The sequence below is a fragment of the Lissotriton vulgaris genome, chromosome 1_1, assembly GCF_964263255.1.
Source record: "Lissotriton vulgaris chromosome 1_1, aLisVul1.2, whole genome shotgun sequence".
Taxonomy (NCBI): domain Eukaryota; kingdom Metazoa; phylum Chordata; class Amphibia; order Caudata; family Salamandridae; genus Lissotriton; species Lissotriton vulgaris.
Genome location: NC_141685.1, coordinates 604,363,217 through 604,385,487, shown reverse-complemented (window position 1 = coordinate 604,385,487; position 22,271 = coordinate 604,363,217). Strand labels below are relative to the sequence as shown.

Here is a 22,271-nt window from a genome sequence, read left to right as displayed (position 1 = left end):
GGGAGTCGATCCTAGCGCTATATAAACCTGCAATTAATCTCCTTGTAGAACGTCTCACTCACAGATTGAACTGGAGGCTTTTGATTGGGGGCTGTTGGCTGTTGCAGTACTAGCTATGTATCACCTGGTCTTGACCTGTGTGTGTCTGCTCCTTTTTTTATTTTATTTTTGAGTGAAGGCCTAGGCTGGGAGCTCCTGTCTGAGCCTGCTCAGCATACCTGCAGGAGGGTGTGTTGCCTCTCACACCCACCGGGTGGCAGCACCGTGTCTAAGGTGATGGGCCCGGTTGTCTGCTTCTGGGTTGCAGTCACTTAGACAGTTTGCTGCAGGCTACGGAGCACTGAAAGGGCTAGTGTAGGGCTCCTTGCTGTGTTGGCAGGTGTGGTTTCCACCGCTGGTCACTAGGTGGTGCTGTCTGTGCTTTCAACACACAGTGCATCAGCATTCCTTCATACGGCAGGCCACGCTGGACTGAAGATGCAGGCAGGAACTTGCCTACTGATTGCAGGTGCCTGTTAAAGGCTGCGGAGTTGCTTCGCTTTCTCCCCTCAGCTGTTGGGACTTGGAGTTGGTCTGTGGCGGAATCTGGAGCTGAGTCCAGGTGCTTGCTGGCAACCTGTGCCTACGGCCGCGCGCTTACCTACGAAGGGGAGCTTGGGGGGGGGGGCAGCCGACCGCAGGGAAGTCCCCCCCCGGGCTGATTGGGAGGGGTTAGTGGGGGGGGGTGCCTGTGGAGCGCCAGCCTTGGGCTTCTTTTGGGCTTCTTTTGGGCTCCCTTGGTTCCTACTGAGGGAGCCCAGTTATATATTTCCCTGGCTCCTCCTCCCGGCCACCATTTTAGGCTGAATGACCTGGTGGCCGGGAGCTCATTAGTTTAATTGTGAAAAATTTTGTGAAGTTATTTGTTCTCTTCGTCATGTCAGGGGAAGATTATCGAGTTTTAGAGGTGATCCGCCTCCTTAGTGAAGCTGGACGCTTGGACCTGGTGTTGGGTGATGTGCCTGGGACGTCGCGTCCTCGGCGGCAGGCCTCGACTCGTGTTGCGGCGGTGGTCGCGGCGTGTGGGTCGCCGAAGAGGTCTCGCCGGGAGGCGGTAAGTGACAGGGGCCGCCCGCGCTCTAGGAGAGCGGCCCCTGGAACTGTGGCGCATTCTGAGGCAGGAGCGGTTTTTCCGCGAGAGGCGGGATTGGGGGAGGGAGGGGCGTTGGCTCCTCTGGTGACTGTGGGGCTGCCGGTGAGGTCGCTTTCGGTCCCCGCTGCAAGAGGCAAGCGGGCCGTTAAGCAAGGAGGCAGGAAGCGCTCTGCTTCTGCCTCCGTGTTTCCTGACGGGGAGCCGTTGGGAGACGTGCCGGCGGTTGGCGCGCATGCGCGCATTGGAATTCTCGCGCCCCGCGCTGACAGTGAGGGTGTGTTGCCGGCTGAAGTGCCGGTTGGCCAATTTATTGAACAGTCAGGCTTGGGGGCTCAGAGGGTTATTGAACAGGTGGCACTACTGGATTCGAGTACAGGGGCTGGTGGTGATCGTTTTTCGACGCCAGCTCGAGCTTCTGGGGAACATGCGCCTGGCAGTGATGTTGACCGTGATGGGGTGCAGTCTGGGCTGTTGGTGTCTGGGACTACATTTGTGCCGTTTAGCCCCCTGTTGTTTTCCCCCCCTGTTTCAACCCGTGGGGAGGTGCTTTCGGTGCTCAGTGGTTCTGTGGGGGAGGGAGAGTGGGCGCATGTGGAAAGGAGGGTGAAGGCAGGGTTACAGGGGCAGGAAGCTGGTCGTGGTTTGTTGTGTACTCCGGCAGATGTCTCTGGGTCAGGCAGGGGGTTCATTGAGACTTCTGTGGGTGGTAATGTTTTTTCCTCTTTGCAAGGGAGTGGCAGTAGGCAGGTGGGTGCTAGGTCTTGGGAGGGGCTGGATGTTTTTCCTTCCTGGGCAGAGGGGGTGCGTGATGCGGGCAGGGTTACGCCTATCAAGGGGACTGATATGTTGAGTGGTTTTGGGGGCACTTTGAGTTTTCCGGGTTTGCCTGTGGGGGGCAGATCTTTTGGGAGGATGGAGCAGCCCCGGTCTGATGCCCAGCAGGAAGGGCATGGTGGGCTGGTGTCGGGTCCCGCGTCTAAGATTGTTCAAGAGCTGTTGGACTGGAGTAGTGGTGGTGAGGAGGTGGAGCCATCCCCTCCTCAGCGGGGGTTGTCTGTTCGGTCTAAGGGGTCTGTTTCACGGGAGGCTGGTCAGATGCAGTTTCAGGATTCTAGGTTTTGTGTGGCTAGTGGTATTGATATGTTTGGCCGTTCTGGTAGTAAGGGTCCCGGCACATCAGTTCAGCCTTTTTCTTCACAGGTCAGAGAGCGTCGTGGAGAGGCAGACTTGGTAGGGTGGAGTGCGGCCCAGTTGCACCGAGGAGAAGGGAGGGTGGAGCCTGGCGCGGCATACCCCGTACCGGCGAGGGATCCCGGCGCGGTCAACGTAGGCAGGTCCGGCGCGACCTCGTTGGCCCCAACGTCTTCGTTTCAGGATCTCGGCGCGGTCAGTGGAAGCAGGTCAGGCGCGTCCTCGCTGGCCCCAATTTCTCTTTCTACAGGTATCGGCGGGGCAGGCAGAAGCAGGCCCGGCGCGTCCTCGCTGGCCCCATTGTCTGGTTCTCAGGATCTCGGCGGGGTCGGCAGAAGCAGGTCCGGCGCGTCCTCGCAGGCCCCAACGTCTTCTTCTCACCAAAAAAGGGATTTATCATTGGATAAGGTGTGCAAACCTGGTCAACGTTTGGGGGAGTACAGACGGGTCCAGTCGGCTCCCCCGCCTCGTGTTTCAGTTAGGGCTGGTAAGGCCCAGGTTGGTTTCCAAAGTCCGTCAGTGGTGTTTGCCCCTCCTAGGTTGGAGGAATCCCTGGTTTTGGATTATGATGAGGAAAGCCCTGAGGAGGGCGAGTTACGTGCTGAGGGCGCAGGGGGGGGCTCTTTCACGTTTCTGATGATGTTTTACAGGCACCGGTGGTGGTGCGTCCGAAGGCTACAGTTTCCAGACCTACTCGAGAGAGCGGCCCCTCGGTGAGGGTTCCTCGGACAGGCGACGATGTGGAGCATCTGGCATGGAGAGTGAGGCCGGCTCAAGTTCCTTTATTGAATCCAGGTGAGCTTGCTGGGCCGCGGGACAAACCATTGATGGTATCTGTGGGAACGGGGGGTGAGCTTTTTTCAGAGGGTCTGGATCTTAAGCTCCACAAGGGTCGTTATGTTAAAGATCAAGGAGTGGGTACGAGTGATGGGGGTGCGAGTTCCAAGGTGGATTCTAGCACTGTTACGGAGCCCATGGAGGTAGGTAAAGATCCCCCACACAGTAAGGAGCTTAAAATAAAGAAATTACCTTACATGGGAGTCACGAAACCTTTGGGCGCTCATTTAATGTTGGCTACTAAGGAAAGGATTTGGAAAGGGGAGTACGTCGAATTATTGAAGCTCTTACATAGAGAAGTTCGATCAAAGGAAGGGTCTAAGGAGGAAGAGTACGAGTTAGCCAAGCGCCCAAAGGTTCCTTTGACTATCGAAAACTGGACAGCGGCATTTCTTATATATGCTAGAGTGTACAGTGAGAAATTCCCTGAGCGCTGTGTTGCCATTTTTAAGTATATGGATGTGATCAGAAAGGCGCAGATTACTGGCAGTGGTTATGCCTGGTCACAGTATGATGAGGAATTCCGAGCTCGGATGGCTTGGGATCCTGAGGCGAAATGGGGGGAGTTAGATAACGACTTGTGGCAACACACTATGGGGGCATCGGCTGGTGGTAAGACGATTTTTACAGCTAGCGGCTATCCATTACCTTACCGGCCCTTTCAGGGAAAGCCCACTCGGGGAGGGGTGGGTGCAGCAGCGTCAGTGCAATCTGCCAATGGGACCTGTTGGGATTTTAACAGAGGTTATTGCCCCAGGGAGTATTGTAAGTTCAGGCACGAATGCTCCCAATGTGGTAGAACACACCCACTGGCCAGGTGTTGGGGGCCTCGTGTTACAGGGGGCAGACAATGGTCACAGCAGCCTGCCAATGCCCCAGGTCCTGCACAGCAGCCTCAGCCTAACAGGGGGGGGAAAAACACTTCTGGAGCTGGGCCCAAAGGCTCGTACGCCAGTTAAACCTTTTCACTTGGCAGTGGCTCTGAGGGGTTATGGGAATGCTGAGGCTGGTAAGTTATTGTTGGATGGTTTTCAGGAAGGTTTTCGACTTGGTTATACAGGGCCGCGATTGCGGCGGTGGTCAAAGAATCTGTTGTCAGCCAATGAACATCCTGCTGTGGTGCAAGACAAATTGGATAAAGAAGTGCGTGAGGGAAGGATGGCGGGTCCTTTTGATGATTGGCCCTTGGAGAACCTTATTGTTTCCCCCATTGGTGTAGTCCCTAAGAAGGAGCCTGGGCGATTTCGTTTAATTCAACATTTGTCATGGCCGGAGGGCTCTTCGGTTAATGATTTCATTGATGGCGAGGCTGCTTCAGTGTCTTATTCTTCAGTGGATGTGGCCATGGCCCTGGTTGTGTCTGCCGGCCCTGGTGCGGCGATGGCAAAATGTGATATAAAATCTGCATTCCGTTTGTTGCCAGTGCATCCTGGGGATTGGGATCTTTTGGGGATTCAATTTCATGGGAAATGGTATGTTGATAAGGCTTTACCAATGGGTTGTTCCATCTCCTGTGCATTATTTGAGACTTTCAGCACTTTTCTCCAATGGTTTTTCACTGACACTTCAGGACACCAGCTTGTAACTCACTACCTGGATGATTTCTTTTTTGTAGGCGCTCCCAATTCCTCAGCATGCCAGAATGCTTTGCGAACCTTCCAGACACTGATGGATTTCTTAGGTGTGCCGTTGGCACCGGAAAAGACAATGGGCCCCTGCGCGACCATGTCTTTTTTAGGGATTGAGATTGACTCTAATGATATGGAGGCACGTTTACCAGTGGATAAGAAAGCAAAAATGTTGGAACTATTACATGCTATGTTGAACAAGTCAAAAGTGACAGTGAAGGAAATTCAGGTGCTGCTAGGCCATCTTAAATTTGCTTGCAGGGTGGTCAGGGCAGGTAGAACGTTTTGCAGGCGTCTGGGTAGAGCTCTATCTGGTCAGTTTTTACCTCACCATCACGTCCGCTTGTCAGCTGGTGTTAAGGAGGATCTGCGGATGTGGGTAGCCTTTTTACACTCTTTCAATGGTATTCCTCTGTATAGAGAAGAAGATTGGGTCTGGGAAGTCCAAATTTTTTCAGATGCTGCAGGCAGTGATGGTTTCGGTCTTTACTGGCAGGGCAGATGGTGTGCTGAACAGTGGCCTGCTACGTGGAAGAACGGAGGCAGGAGTATTGCATTCCTTGAGCTATTCCCCGTGGTGGTTGCTTTGACTTTGTGGGGTCATGAGCTTGCTCACAAAAAAGTGCTGTTTCGAATTGATAATAAGGCTGTGGTGGACATTATCAATCGGCAGTCGGCCAGGGATGCTCAAATTTTGAAGCTCTTGAGGGTCTTTGTGTTGGGGTGCTTGACGTATGACATCAGTTTTAAGGCCTTGCACATTCCTGGGGTGGACAATGACATTGCGGATGCTTTGTCTCGTTCACAGTGGGAGAGATTCCATGGGCTAGCCTCGGAGGCGGACAGGACGCCGATCCCCATGCCAGAACATCTGTGGACTGTAGGCGAGACAGGGTTTTGCAGTTGGTGGTAGGTTCACTGGCAGTTTCCACTAGGGCAGCATATGAATTAGCCTGGAAAGAGTTTTTGGAATCTGGGGCCGGCTGGCGCGCTCCGGGTTGGAGACGTTCTGAAGATGTGGTACAGTTCATTCTTCACTTGATGGACAGGGGTTTGACGCGTGTGACCATTGCTGGAAAATTGGCTGGTATTGCGTGCATGGGCAAATTACTGTGGGGCTATTCTCCTTCAGCGGGGGAGGTGGGTAAGCGCATGCTGGAAGGTTGGTCTAGGGAGAGGGGTAGGGAGCAGATGGTTCGCCAACCTTTGTCTTGGCAGACCTTGGCCCGAGTTTTGCAGGTTTTGCCCTCAGTTTGTTTGGACGAGTTTCAGGTTTGTCTTTTTTCCACTCTCATGGTGTGGATGTTTTTCGGTGCTTTTAGAGTTTCTGAGTTATTAGGATCTAAAGTTACTTTTGGGGTGGGATGGGGGAATGTCCGATTTTTAGAGAAAGGTTTGCACATCTGGCTGGCTCGCGCGAAAACTGATCAGCAAAGCAGAGGGAGGGGCATTTGGCTGGAAGCATCTTCTCCTTCTGAGACGTGCCCCTTGCGGTGGGCTAGGCGTTTGAGGGCCTGTTCGGGGGCCGCCATTGAGGGCTCTGTTTTTCAACATCTGGATGGTTCTAGGGTGACTGAGTATCAACTGCGCATGGTGCTGCGTAAAGCGCTGCGTTTCCTTGGCCTGGATGAAAGACAGTATGGTACACATTCCTTCAGGATTGGGGCACCAACGGAGGCTCATAATAGGGGTTGGTCGCAGCAAGACATTATGTCTTTGGGGCGTTGGTCTTCCAACTGTTTTAGGCGCTATGTGCGGAATTATCCTGTTTCGGCGCCTGCGGCTGCTAATTTTCCTTGAGTTTGATGCTGCCTTTCTTTTTCAGGTTCGGTGGCCGGCCCCCGTTCATCTGTCATGACGATCTGGATTGTGGGACATTCCTTCATTAGGCGTGTGGAAGCTCAAGCTATAAGGAGTTATTTTGGTCCCACGCTTGGTTTTAATGCTCGACTGTTTAATGTTGTGTGGAAGGGGAAAGGGGGTATGATTTGGAGGGAGCTTATTCCGGCTTTGAATTCCTGGTTGGTGGGGGGTATTTGTCCAGATGTGTTGCTTTTGCACCTCGGTGAAAACGATCTTTGTGGGGTGAAAGGGGTGGTTCTCTTGAGAGCTATGAAGAAGGATCTTTCCCTTATTCGACAACAGTGGTCAGGCTGCCATGTTTTATGGACTGAATTGGTCCCCAGAAGAACTTGGAGGGGTGCGATTAAGCCTAGGGCAGTTGATAAAGCGCGCAGGAAGTTGAATTTGGAGGTTTCTCGTTTTTGCAGAGATCTAGGTTTTGGGCGGGTGTCCCATAAGGACATTCGTTATGACACTCTGGAGTTTTTTTGCAGCGATGGTGTTCATTTGTCTCGAATCGGGATGGATTTATATTTATTGGAATTGCGAGAGGTGCTATCCAGGTGCTTGAAGATTCAGAATTTTTTGGGTTGAGGTCTCTATGGTTCTTTGTTGGTTAGTTTTGGGGGGCAGAAAGAGAGGGGTGTAATTCTTTCCCCCCCTCTTTTCTGGGTGGCGGAAATTGGGGGTTCTTTGTCAGCAGGGACATGAAGGTTGTTGGGATTTTGTTAAAATTGGGCTATGGCTGGAAAAGTTTAAATAGTTGTTTCGTGGGGTGGTTACACTGTTTTGGTTAACGTAAGTTGTTGGTGGGCAGTTTTTGGAATGTGATGTTATGCTTTTGGGTTGGGATGATGTTTAAATGATTATGCAGGTTTTTGTATTGTTTGAATTGTAATTATGTTGTGCTGGGTGGGGGCGGGGATTGTGACGTATTAGGGGCGGGCCTGACGTTTGGGGTTGTAAGGTAATATTTTAATTAGTGAGGACTAGTTTTGTGAGGCGTTTGCCAGGGTTGTATTGTTGTGAATATGCACCTGTTTCAATAAAGCGGCCTTTTGCACACTCTCAATTTGGTTTGGTGTCTGCTCACCCCCCCTCACCCCTCCCTCCCAACCATGCTGGTCAGTCGAGGAAGGTAGGGGGGCACAGTTGGGGCGGCGCACGTGTGCTGGGCGGCTTGCTGGCAGTGACGGAAGTGTTGTAAGCGTGGGCCATGCGGCATTTATTTCTCCCAGTTTTGCGCAGGTGCAGGCTCTACAGTGGGCAGCAGCAGCCTTAGTATCTTTCCTTGCTGGCAGGATGAGCAGCGGGCTGGCGGGTGATGACCTTCTTGCCCCAGCACACGCTATATGCCCTGGGCGCCGCTCCGCGCCGGTGAGGCCAAGGCAGCTCTTGGGCGGTCACTGGCTTCGTGCAGACTGGGGGGGCACGGGGACACTCACCACCTTCCTGTCGGTGCTTCGCGGGCTCAGGTGGTCATGCTGCTAGTGTCAGTGAGCGGGGGTACCCTTCTTCACCGTAAGGATCGCCTCAGTGAAGGGGTGGCAATGCTGTCAGCATGGTGCGATCCACAGGGGCTCTCCGGGACTGCAGTTTTTGTAACGCCTCGCCTCCTAGTGATGTCTCCTATAGGGTGATCACCAGCTGTGCAGGCAGACAGGTGCCAATGCTTTATGCTGCATCACTCCTCCCATGGCGCGGCAGATGCAGCTGTCGTGCATGGGGGCTGGGACCCCCTCATCGCCAGTGTGATGTTGGGCCTCAAGCCCACATCAGGGAACATAGTCAGGGACACTAGTGGATTGCAGTGTAGAAAACTGTCCATGAGCATGTGCACCCGGGCCCTTTTATTGACGGGGCCACGTCACTCGTGGCACCCGTGATAGATGGGTGTGGGGGTCCAGTGTGTCCAGCCCTTGAGGGAGTGGCTGGGATTGCAGCTTCCTGCGGAACACTAGAACGTGTCCCGCAGAACACAATAGGCCCCATCATATAACATTAATTTTATCCACGTATTGGTGTTATAATTATTCAGTCACTCTCAAGAGACTTGACAAGAGACCTCAGAGTTGCAGTTTGGACCAGAGTTTTGCTCTTGGGACCCGATGAAAGGTGACGGTTAAATCAACAAAGCAGGTGAACAGGAGGGAATGAGCCTGGATTGACTTTATCTCTAAAAGGAAAATGACCATCAAATTTAGAGGAGTCTTAGTTTTTTTGCCTAAAACTTGATATGTTACAAGTGATTATCCTTCCCTGTAAGCCCAGCTGTTAAGGTCTTTTAATAGGAGACTGACAACATATTTTGCCTCATTGGCAATTAGCGCAATGAGGCAGTAACTACTTGGTTATGATTTGTTACTGCCTTTAATTGTAGGGAGGATGGCCAATCCCTGCCAGGTCTCCAGGAGTGTCTCAGTGGTAAATATGTGATTGAGCAGCGAGAGTAGTGTATCTAACCAGTACTCTGCATTTCTTTTTAATAGAGACTGTGGAAGCCCATTAAGACCCAGGGCACCATCTCTCTGAGAGGGGTTGGTTCACGTTATTCACACTACTAGTTTACATTTGTTTTCAATGGGACAGCTTTTCTCTTTGCTTATCTAACGATCCCGGTTGCATATTCTTCATATCTGATTTATTTTGCTGATAAAAACATAAACTTGGTCTGGATCACCAAATTCTTTATTCGTATATGTCTTTTGTTGTTTGATCGCTATGTTACAAAGCAAGCCTCATGCATTTTTACTGTATATTGACTTTTTTTCAGGTCAATCTATCAAAAGTTAGCCAAGTTAACATTTACTGCAAACTCTTTACCTTCTGGAATTCTGGAATTCTCTCCTTCAGCAGTTTTAAAGCTCAACCATAGTTCACATTCATTTACAACTGGTCTGCCAGTTTTCATATAGCTCTATTGCTGCATCTACTACTGCACCCTTTATGTACAAATAAAGGAATAACTGTGTCCCTTGATTTTTAACATCAAATTTCTTTTGCTGGTTAGACACAACTTTTTTTACTTGTTCAATGTACTTGAAATACCATTCTTTCTTTTATTTTATTTCCTATGAGGATGTCATATAGATTTTTAGTGACCATATAATAGTCAAAGAAAACTAAAGGTATTTTCTTTTCTTCTAAAGAAACTGCTGTAGTGGATCAAGAAAGAGAAGGTCTGGTAAAAAATAAATAGGTGATTGTGTCAGATTCGTTCTACAGTAGCTACTTTAGCTTCATATACCTGAGGCTGAAGAAGCTTGTTAGCCTGAATTCGGGCCCAGCCTAAAATCTAAACAAATGGATCCTATCCCAAAATTTTCGGAAAAGGAAATCTATATGCTCAGTAGCATACTGGCAGACATGCCAACCATCCCGATTCAGGTGGGAGACTACCGATTTCAAGGCTAGTCCCCCGCCTCCCGATTCCTGCAAGCAAAAACCTGATTCCTCTGGGGTTCAGCTGACAGGGCTTGGTATTGTGTAAAGTGCTATTCTTCCAGCAGTAGTCAGAGTGGTGATGCAGGGGCTCTAGAAGGGGTGAAAATCCAACAAAGCCTCATTAACAAGCGAATGGTCTTTTAAAGACCTGTGAAGTACTCGGGGGTGGCTGTATGTGTGCCCGGGAAGCTTTTTCAGCCCAGGCTGCCACACACTGCCAGTAACCTGCCAGGCCAGCGCCCAAACACTTACATCACCCTCTGTCGGCCTGCCATTGTGCTCCATGCTTCTGAAAGGTAAGAAAAAAACGTGCATTTGCGTTTCAAATGTTCAATCCTGCAGCAGCATACTTCCAAGGGGGGCTTGGGGGAGGGAGCTGACCGCAGGGAGGTCCCCTCCCCCGGGCGGTTTGGGAGGGCTGCGGGGGTTTTACAGAAGTTGATGGAAGGTTCTGGCACTTGGGCTGGCCTAGTAGGACTGGCCAGCCCAATCATAAGTTTCTCTGTCCCCGCCCCCTAGCCACCATTTTAGGTTTGGTGACCTGGTGGCTAGGAGGGCTGATGGCGTTTTTTGTCTGTGACTAATTTTAGAGAGTTAGGGTAGTTTTCATTAGTGTTTTTTGTGGCTGTTTTTGGATCGTTTGAAGATTCTTGCATGATGGAAGCTTTGGGGCTTCTGTCCCAAGCAGGTCGCTTGGACCTGTTGGTGGGAGGGGGGCCGGCGTGCCCCCAGCGCCTGGCCTCCGATGGCGTGGTTTGGCGGTGATGGCTCGTTTCATCGAAGACGGAGAGAGGCGCTGTGCAGGTACGTTATGAGACCGGCACCTCATTTCCAGGCGCGTGTGGTGTTGGGGGCGGAGGGAGCCCCAGCGGTATCCGGCGCGAATTCTAAAGTTGCGCATGAGGCGCACCCGGTCCCTGCGGCTTCAGCGCGAGTGGCGCTTCAGGTGGGGAAAGCTCCGGCGGTGCCTTCTGTCCCCGTGGCGCTTGGGAGGGAGGCGGGAGGCGCTGTGACGAGCGCGCTGATTGTGCGGGCGGGTGGGGCTCCCAGGGGGCATATTTTAGGCTCGACGGCACCAGCTGCTGCGTAGGCGGCGCCAAGGGGAGGGGGGGGGGGGTGGGGTCGGAGTGGGAAGCGCTCCGCCTTTGACCCAGTTATGTGGAGTTTTTTAGGAGCTTGTGAGTAGGAAGGCAGTGCGCGGTGCGGGGAGAGGCCCTGGAGTCATGACAGTCGATGAGGGAGCCGGTGGGGCAGACATTAACCCCTTTAAGACTTATGGTACGAGAGACACAGGATTATTGGGCAATGTGAAGGGGCATTGTTTACACCTTCAAAGCATTTTGTGCCAGGGATGCCCATTGCTGAAAAGAATGCTATAGGCAGGTTTTCTTCAAGGGGTTAGAGGGTTTTGGTGGGTTCGGACCAGCAGGGGGTCCAGTGTTATGTGGTGCCAATACAGTTAGGGTTATGAATGAGATGGAGTACTTGGTTTGGCTTGTGCAGGGGCCTTTGGGGGCTGTTCCGCATTGGTCGGGGGGGGCTGGTGGCCCCTATTGATGTGTGGTTCTCTGGGGTTAGAACATTTTGTGGCTGTATGTGTGGTGCAGCGTGCTTTACGGAAAGATGGTGAGGGTCAATTTTAGGGTGCTAGGTTTTCTTATTTGAGCTTCTTTAGAGGTGGCGTTTTCTGATTTGGATTGCAGTTCAGAGGATCAGTTAGTAGGTGACTCTCCGGGCGGGATGATGCCTGTGAGGAGTAGTATTAGAGGCTGTTTTTGGACGGGTTGCAAAGGAAGGTTATGGATGATAATATACAAGGGAGGAGGTCCGCGTCAGGAGTTGTAGTCAGGGACCCTAGCACACCAGTCCAAACTTTTCCTTTTTAGGACAGGGATAGGTGCGGCGGTCCAGACTTGGCAGGGCGCAGTCCAGTCCACTTTCGCCAAGGGGAAGTGAGGAGATGTGCCTAGCGCGGCCCTCTTTTTTCCACCGAGGGAACCCGCCGCGGCCGGCACACGAGGGTCCGGCATGACCCCGCTAGCCCCAACGAGTAGCAGGTATAGGTGTCCTACCTTGCCGGCGGCTATGGAGCCGCAGAGTCAACGCAAGGGGAGGTACAGGCGGGTACAGCCTGCTCCAGGGCGCAGTCCAGTCCACTTTCGCCAAGGGGAAGTGAGGAGATGTGCCTAGCGCGGCCCTCTTTTTTCCACCGAGGGAACCCGCCGCGGCCGGCACACGAGGGTCCGGCATGACCCCGCTGGCCCCAACGAGTAGCAGGTATAGGTGTCCTACCTTGCCGGCGGCTATGGAGCCGCAGAGTCAACGCAAGGGGAGGTACAGGCGGGTACAGCCTGCTCCCACTCCTAGAGGTTCCTCAAAAACATCAAAATGTAATACTGTTGATACCCACTCCTGGAAGTTCTTCAAAAACATTCAAATGTAATATTGTGGTATCGGGTTCGGTAAGACCCGTGGACGTGTTGCCTCCTGTTTGATTCTATGGAGCTGCAGAGTCAACAAAGGGGAGGTACAGGCGGGTACAGTCTGCTCCCACTCCTGGAGTTCCTCAACAACATTCAAATGTAATATTGTGGTATCGGGTTCGGTAAGACCCGTGGATGTGTTGCCTTCTGTTTGATTCTATGGAGCCGCAGAGTCAACGCGAGGGGAGGTACAGGCGGGTACAGTCTGCTCCCACTCCTGGAAGTTCTTCAAAAACATTAAGGTGTTATGGTTGGTATCGGGTTAGGTAAGACCCGTGGTGATGTTTTGACTTCTGGTGGTTTCAGTGGTCCTGGACTATGACAAAGATAGTCACAAGGAAGGAATTACGGGACGTGGAGGGGGGGGGTACCCTCTCATGTTTCTGGTAGTGTTTTTCAGGCTCCAGCGGTGCAACGTCAAGTGCGGGTGTGAAGAGAGCACGGCCCATCAAGCAGGGCGCCTCGCAGACAGCATGCTTTGGTTTTAGCACCACGGGCGGAGCCGTCGAGAGTGGTCTCTCTGTTGCCAGGTGAGCAGTTAGCTGCACAGGCCAAACCTATTATGGTGTCTGTGGGCATAGGAGTGTTGTGGAAGTCGGGTAAAGTGGAGAGTGGTGTTACAACTGGTGCTTCCAGTACGGTTAAAGAGCCATTGGCTAGTAAAGGATGAGTTTCATAAGTTACCTTGTATGGGGGTCACAAAGTGTTTGGGTGCTCATTCGATGTTGGCTACAAAAGACTGTATTTAGAACGGTGAGTATGTTGAACTTCCTAAGCTGCTACACCGGGAAAGCCCGGCCCAAAGTGGGTTTAAGTAAGAGGAGTTTGAGTTGGACAAATGTCCTAGAGTTCCTTTAGACATTGAAAATTGGACGACTGCATTCTTTATCTATGCAGGTGTATACTGTGAAAAGTTTACAGAGAGCAGCGTGTCTCTTTTTAAATGCATGGATGTTATACGCTAGTGCTGGGATGTTAACAAGGGATTTGGTACCAGGGAATATGGTACGTCTAAACACGAATGCTCTGGCTGTGGTAGGACACACCCATTTTCAGATGCTGGGATAACCAGCCAGCGGGAAGCCATCAGTGTTCAGGGACGCCCTCACAGTTTTCAGGGGGTAAGGGATACAGAGGTCCTCAGGGGGTTGTGTCCAAGGGCTCATACACTGGTTAAGTTGGAGAGGTTGCGCCTTGCGCTTCAGGTCTATGGGATAAAGCAATATTAAAAAAAAAAAAAAAAGTGATGGTTTTGAATTTGGTTTCGGCTGGGTTACTTGGGCGCAAAGGAAGAGGAGATGGTCTGCTTTTTTGAAAACAACATCTGCGCATGGCGCAGTGGTGCGAGACAGGCTCAATAAAGAAGTACAGGGAGGAAGGATGGCTGGCCCCTTTTTTCATTTTTGGCCGATCCTTAATTTGATAATATCACCTGTTGGAGTGGTCCTGAAGACAGATCCGGGATTGTTCAGGCTTATCTAACAATTAGCATGGCCGGGAGGGTCGTCTATCAATGATTTATCCACTCAGAGGCTGTGTCAGTCTCTTATTCCTCAGTTGACGTGGCCATGTCACTTGTTGCGACCGCGGGCGCAGCTGCTGTGATGACCAAGTGTGATATAAAGTCTGCATTCCGGCTGTTGCCTGTCCACCCGGAGGATTGGTGTCTCCTGGGTTTGCAATTTTCAGGTGAATGGTATGTGGACAAGGCTCTGCCGATGAGATGCTCCATTTCATGTGCTCTTTTGAGTATTCTAGTACCTTTCTTCAATGGTACTCTAGTCATCAGTCCTGTCACTCAATGGTAACGCGCTACCTAGGATTTTTCTTTGTCGGGTCCCCGGGCTCCACGGAGTACCAGTCTGCTCTGGACACTTTCCAAGGGCTCATGGAGGATCTGGGAGTTCCGTTGTCTCCCGAGAGAACGATGGGTCCTGCCACTTTTTGTCCTTTTTAGGTATGGGGATGGATTCTGTGTTAAGGTGTGCTCGCCTGCCCGAGGTCAAAAACGTGAGAATGCTGGAGTTACTGGAGGCCATGTTGTCAAAAAGTAAAGTGTTGGTGAAAGATGTTAACGTGCTACTAGGCCATTTAGAATTTTGCTGTGGGGTGGTGGGGCAGGCAGGATTTTTGTCGAAGATTGGGCAGGGCTCTTGTAGGTCATCAGTTGTTCCTTTGGTACGGGACCTGGATTTCCAGTGGATGTGCAGATGTTCTCGGATGCTGCTGGCAGTGATGATTTTGAGCTGTATTGGAATGGAAGAGGGGGTGCTGAACGTTGGCCGGATGAGTGGTTGTATGGAGATCACAGCATTACCTTTTTAGAGCTTTTCCTTTGTTGGTGGCCTTGACCCTGTGGGGGGGGGAATTGGACACAAGAAGGTGCTTTTCCGTGTGGATAACATGGCTGTAGTGGAGATGTGAACAGACAGTCTGCCAGGGATGAACAGGTATTGAAGTCATGAGAGTCTTTGTGCTGGGTTGCTTGGCACACAACATTCATTTTCGTGCTTTCAACATACCGGGGGTGGACAAGGACATGGGTGGCTCACTGTTAATGTACAGGGGCTGTGAGTGAGTTTTGCCTAGGGTTCAAACCTCAGCTGGGGAAAATCGCTTGGGAATCGGGTTGGCTTTAGGGGTAAGTTGTTGTGGGGTTATTCCCCGACAGCGGCAGATATTGGTTGATAGTTGCTGGAGGGTTGGGCCAGAGAGCAAGGGCATGCTACTAGACTTAGGGCTCCTTTATATTGGTAGGTCCTAGCTAGGTTTTTCACTATTCTTCCTTCTGTTTCTTCAGTGGACTTTGAGTCATGTTTATTTTCCATGTTGATGGCGATCATGTTGTTGGGAGTTTTCGGGGTGTCGTTTTTGTTGGGTTCTAAACACAAGTGTGGCCTATTCTGGTGGGATGTTTTGTTCAGACGAGAAAGGTGTGTGGTTGCAGGCGTGTGTTCCACGGCTTACTTGCCCCCCCCCTTTAATGTTGGCGCGGCGCTGGCGTTCACTTTGTGGGGATGGTGATGAGGAGCTTGCTTTTCAGCATATTGATGGCACCCTGTTACAACATACCATTTCCGAATGGTTTTGCGCACGGCTTTGCAGCATTTGGGAATGGATGGGAACTTATATGGGACACATCATTTCAGGATTGGTGCTGCAACCGAAACCTTCAACAGAGGTTGGACGGACAGAGATATCATGAGATTGGGGCGTTGGTCTTTAAACTGTTTTCAGCCCTACGTGAGGAGTCCAGCGGAGGAGGCGCATGCGTCATCTTCCTGCCCATGAGTTCTAATTCTGTTTTCTTTTATAGGATCGGTTGCTGGGCCTCGTTCTCCTGTGGTGACAGTTTGGATAGTTGGGCATTCCTTCGTGAAGTGGGCCCGAGTCCAGGCTGCACAAAATTACTTTGGAGAACTCCTGGGTTTCAAGGCTCAACTGTTTACTGTGGTTTGGAAGGGGAAAGGGGGGATGCTCTGGAGAGAGTTAATCCCTTGTCATAGCAACAGTATGGTGGGCGGTCTATGTCCTGACATTCTGGTCCTCCAACGGGGGAGAAGGATCTCTGTGCGACCAGAGGTGGTGTCACTTAGAGCTATATATGAGATCTGGGCTTTATTAAGGAGCCTTGGGATGGGTGCCATGTCTTTTGGACGGAATTGATGCCGCGTAGGATCTGGAGAGGGGTAGTTAGCCCCAGGGCTGTGACAGAGACTGGCAGAAGTTAAATTCGGAAGTTTCATGCTGCTGCTGTGGTTTCGGTTTTAGCAGAATTTCCCATGGGGTCATTAACTTCGAGACGGGGGAATTTTTCGGTGATGATGGTGTTCACTTGTCCAGGGTTGGAATGGACCTATACGTGTTAAGAGTTACGAGAGGTTTTGGCGCGTTCGATTGCTATGCAGCGTTAGTATTGGTACGGTTTTGTTTCTAGTTTCCTGTTTGGGGGGGCAGAAAGGGAGGTGGGTATTTTCTCCCCCCCCCTACCTTTCTGGGTGGCGGGGTTTTGGTTGTATCGGTGCAGTTTATGGTTGATTGTTTGATGAGTATCGGATCGATGCTTTGATTGACAGGTTCAGGGGAATGTTGGTCATTGTTTGACCGTTCAGGTTTTGGGGGGTATTGGCAGGAGTGAAGGGTCAGGCAGGGTTTATGGTTATAGAGGGCCTGGATTTCAATATGTGATTGGGGGTTGATGAATAAAGGTTTTAAATGATGACGTAATGATTTAATTAATGACGTAATGTTTTATTGATGATGTGATGTTTATAATGTTGTTGTAATGTTGTAATGCTGCATTGTTGGGTGGGGAGGGGCCAAAGAATGTTAGGGGAGGGGGTGGGGGCGGGGTTTGTAGTTAATTATTTATTTAGTGAGGTATAGTTTTGTAAGGCGTTGCCAAGGTTTTATATTTGTGATGTGCACCTGTTTCCTAATAAAGCGGCCTTTTTCACACACAGAACAATCTCGGTCTACTTTACTTCCACCCCTCGCCCTCCCTCCCAAGGGGGGCTTGGGGGAGGGAGCTGACCGCAGGGAGGTCCCCTCCCCCGGGCGATTTGGGAGGGCTGCGAGGGGTTTTACAGAAGTTGATGGAAGGTTCTGGCACTTGGGCTGGCCTAGTAGGACTGGCCAGCCCAATCATAAGTTTCTCTGTCCCCGCCCCCTAGCCACCATTTTAGGTTTGGTGACCTGGTGGCTAGGAGGGCTGATGGCGTTTTTTGTCCCACCCTCCCTCCCATTTATCATTCCTTTTTTCTGGTTTTTTGCTTCCCTCACTTTGTCCAGCTAGGGTTTTTTCTCCCTCCTTTTAAATTTTTAACTTTATCTTTATTAAAGGCTGTTTTCTTGGGTATAGGTGTGCAGGGGTTTTTCTTGTGCTTTGTATTGTCGCTAGGAACAGGTGCTGTGCGGGGTTTTGGTTGTATCGGTGCAGTTTATGGTAGATTGTTTGATGAGTATCGGATCGATGCTTTGATTGACAGGTTCAGGGGAATGTTGGTCATTGTTTGACCGTTCAGGTTTTGGGGGGTATTGGCAGGAGTGAAGGGTCAGGCAGGGTTTATGGTTATAGAGGGCCTGGATTTCAATATGTGATTGGGGGTTGATGAATAAAGGTTTTAAATGATGACGTAATGATTTAATTAATGACGTAATGTTTTATTGATGATGTGATGTTTATAATGTTGTTGTAATGTTGTAATGCTGCATTGTTGGGTGGGGAGGGGCCAAAGAATGTTAGGGGAGGGGGTGGGGGCGGGGTTTGTAGTTAATTATTTATTTAGTGAGGTATAGTTTTGTAAGGCGTTGCCAAGGTTTTATATTTGTGATGTGCACCTGTTTCCTAATAAAGCGGCCTTTTTCACACACAGAACAATCTCGGTCTACTTTACTTCCACCCCTCGCCCTCCCTCCCAAAGCCCATACTTGACAGTAACCCGATTCAAGGCCCCATTCTCCCGATTTTTTTTTTTATCTCCCACTTTGCTCTTCTGAAATGTTGGCATGTATGTACTCGTGACTTTGAGGTGGAGGTTTCCTCTCAAATTAAAAGAGTGCTATGTCTCAAACCCCAATGAGCACTAGTTGACAGTAAAAAAGGGTGTGCAAGGGATGTGCAATTGTCTTTAAAAGTGTTTTTCAAATGTCTTTCATGATGCTACTGATCTTGTTTCTTCGCAAACCTTTAAAAGGGCACAAAGGTCCTGAAATCTTTAAAGATTACATCCTGAAATGTTTTGGAAAAATTGTAGCATTCATAAGAATTATTGCAATTTCAAAATGGTTTTTCGTAAACTTTGAAAAGTATGCTAATACTCCTCTGCCAGCTGACAAAATTCTTCAGGTTCATCATGTTATGTTATGCTATCGAAGCTTATAAAGCGCACTTCCACCCATGGGTGTCCTGGCGCTACACACTGACTCACTGTAATCTGGGGTGCCTAAACCGTGAATAACCCAGTCTTCAGCCCCTTTCTGAAGGAAAGGAGTTCCGAGGCTCTCCTTAGATGCGCTGGCAAGCTTTTGCCGCACAATAGGAAAAACTTTTGCCTTATATATCCAGAGAAGAAGCTCTACTGCCGCCCACATTTTACTCCTAATCAAAAACTCCTGACTCTAAGAGACCTCGTCGTCCTTCTTCTTTTCATACAGTCTGGTATTTTTCTGATAGCTTTCCCATTTCCACTTCACTAAACAGTCATCAAGATTTAGAAAATTGCTTACTTTAGGAAGGGTTTTCTATATTTGCACCTAATCCCACCGACCAATGAATACTTGAGAAGCTATATTGGAGTATGAACAATGGTGAAACTGGAAAGGAAGAGCTATCTTCCATGCCAAACTGCAGTCAGGCTCAAGCAGGGTGGCCGGGGCTACCGATCATCTAGGGACTATGGGGGTCTGTACACCTAAGGAATCATGCCTATATATAAACTGCCTAGAATTGCTAGAACTTCTATTCTGGAATGAAGTCTTGGTGTGTTCTGTACATGTTGGGAAACTATTGATATATTGGCGGGCACTCTAGAATCCCAAAGAGCAGGATGCCCATAGGGCCCCTGAAGAATTTGCATAAATCTCCAACGAGATCTTGTTCGTCTACAGACTCAGAATCTGTGGGGTTCCTCCTGGAGCTATTTGGACCATACATTTCTTAGTGGGATGAAAATTCACATTAGATATTTACATTAGGAATCGGTACTTTCTAGAGCAACTAGGAAGGCAATATAAAAAAAATCAACAAAGTTAGATCACAGAGCTGGGACTTCGATCAACTATGCAGAGGCTGGTTCAAACAATCAAACATCATGGGTGACTAAAACAGCCTAGCCTCATTCATCAGCCTAGACAACAGCATTGTCTACCAAGGTGAAAACTGGACCACTGACAAAACATACTACAGTTACGTTAAAAAGAGGCATCTTATAATTTGTCTTTGCTGAAGACAGATACAAAAGTGTGTCATCAGTGCTCCAGAAGGACACCAAAAGCGTTTAGCAATGTTAATGAAACAAACAAACAAAAGAGGCATGGTATCAGGAACATTTCTATCTTTAAGAAAGAAAAGGGTTATGTGAAACTATCTATCTCTGGTTTCAGGATTCACTTTTTAGGTGGAAACTGTGGCATGTAATGCTTACAGACAGTGAGTCATGCTGTCATTCTTTTTATATATATTTCTAAATACAGGTTATTGAGTGTTTTATTTCAAATCATACATTACCTGATTCATGCTGTCGGAAACATCTAGAACTAAACAGACCACCCTGTCTTTTATCTGCAGCAGTGAGAATGTTGGAGCCGGGGGAGAGTCCATGCCGTTCGACAGAGAAATGCTGCTGAAATCAGAAGATCTCATCATCACATCCCAAGCGCTCTGCAACCTGCACATTCGGTTTTGCAGAGTCGGAGACTCGGAATTATGGGTGCTTGCATTACAGAAGCCAGCTACCTACAAAGTGCAACACGGAGAGAGAAACACATACGGTACTCTGAATGATATTTGTCGTTTTGCTTTTTGCTCAACCACAATAGAAACAGGAAAATCATTTTTTGTTTTTTTAGCATTACTGAAAATAGATCAATCAATTAAATGTTTGAAAAATGATAGATGGTCAATAATTGTTACAACTGTAATAAACATTATGTTTGAAGAATCATTTTCTTTAATGATATTTAGATTACACAGATTTTACAACTTTTAGAGTGCAGTATAAAGAGATTTTTTGATCTTTTGAGTGACAGCTATCGTACATAAAATATGTCCTGTATAACAGTGATTTAATGGCTCAGCTGCTGACCTGGAAGCTCGAAGACGTTCCCAAACACCTATCAAACAGTTAATCTAAAATCATATGATTATGAAAGAATTACTATACTGCACTATTTGTTGGTATTCTTCAAACCTGTAAGGTGAATATCTAAAAACAACTCTAAAAACTTCTGTCCGAAGCACGCCATGTCCATTCCTGAAACCTGGTCCACCTCTGTAATTGTCCCTGTTTTTACAAAAGCGAACTGCTCTGAACCTAAGTGCTGTCAGCCCATTTCCTTCATTCGTTTGACATTCAAGATCTTATGCTGGATCGTCCTGAATGGGCTAATGGACTGGGCTATGGATCAAAACATTTTATCTGAAATGTAATGCTGCTTTCGACCTGGGTTAGGGACTGTTGATCAGTGCTTTAATCTTTACCTCATCACCTGTAAATATACGATCACAAAACAAGGGTCCTTACATCTGGCATTTATGGACTTGACCACTGCGTTTGATAGTGTCAACAGGGAGAAATTATTGACCGTCTTGTTGGGGTTGAGAGCGGAACCACCGTTAGTTTTATTTCCTCGTAATCTTCACTTTAATCTGTCAACCTCAGTTAGATTTGGTGCAAAGGGGGAATACATTGAGCCCTTTAGGTTAAACTGGGAGTGCCATAAGGCTGCATGTGAGGCCCCGTTTTTATTGACACTGTAAATAAACAGCCTAGAGAAGACTAAAATAGAAAGGAGAAAGGACATGCCCAACATCGGTCTTCGCCCGACCCTTGTGCTGCTTTATGCAGACAATATTGTTCTAATTTCGAGAGTAGCTATGGGTCTCGACTATCTGCTCAATTGCTTTGTGTAATTCATGGACAGTATTGATTTTAGCACAGGCTTTCATCACAGTCAGCAAGGGGAGTAATGGTGGGCACTTGAGTGCGCATGACTGTTTAGCCAGCCATCTTGGGCCGGCCAAACAGTCATGCACATTTTGCACATTCCCCATGAGGCTGTAATACACAGCCTTGTGAGGAACAGGCACAGGCTCCCAGTGCCTGTCTGAGAACCGAACCACGGTGCTCAGACCAATCACAACGCTGCATTGCAGTGTTGTGATTGACTCAGGGGTGCCTCGGTGTGCTTTCTGCTTGAAGCATGAACAAAAGAGGATGACGGGAGGAGAGGTGGTGGTCTGGAAGCAAGGTAAGAAATTTTATTATTTATTTATTATCACGCCTCACTCATGCTACTCGGTGACAGCCGCCACTGCTTCTATGTCTTGGTCACCCCTCATATCAGCTAGAGGACATATGTATACCAGGAACATTGCTTCTGTTTTCAATTTTTAAAGCAGGCTGGGCACATATCCATCAAGGCTATGCTAGAGATCTACAAAGTGAAATGTGTTTCCATTGCCGCCTACGGTACCGAAATATGGGGTTTGCTAATGTGACTTGCCTAGCAGTCCTAGAGAACAAGATTTTAAGAAGGATCCTTTCTCTCCCACAAAGTCTGTCCTCAATAATCATCATAAGGATCTAGGTAAAGGTTACTTAGAGGATACATTGCAGTTATGGCCTTGACTTGTCTGGATTTTGGTTTGGCTATGTCCTGCTAAAAGCTTTAATCTCTTGGTATTAAAAGATTGTGTGACCCCCGACCGAGCATACAGTATCTCCTGGTTAAGTGACATTAAAGATTGCTTTTTAAGATGGGCCGACCTGAGATTTTTAATAGCCACAAATCTGTGGTTGCTGAAGACATTACATGGATAAATAAGGCTTTTAAGATTTGAAGAGAAAATGAGAGAGCCTTAACTGCCTGGGAGGAAACACCTGTTGGAGATTATTTACCACTTCAGACTACTTTTTTAATCAAACCGTATTTAACTTTTTCTAATTCTGATCACCATCGTTTTCTTTTGACACACTTAAGATTAAATCTAAT

General features: G+C 49.0%; 1 protein-coding gene across 1 annotated transcript in view; it reads right to left on the bottom strand.

Moving 5' to 3' along the window:
• Positions 1–22,271, bottom strand: part of LOC147747552 (calcium-activated chloride channel regulator 1-like) — a 371,942-nt gene that overhangs the window by 218,124 nt on the left and 131,547 nt on the right. The window contains exon 6 of the mRNA XM_086954114.1: positions 19,786–20,013. Coding sequence (XP_086810240.1) covers positions 19,786–20,013 — 228 coding nt within the window. The remainder of the gene's footprint in view (positions 1–19,785; positions 20,014–22,271) is intronic.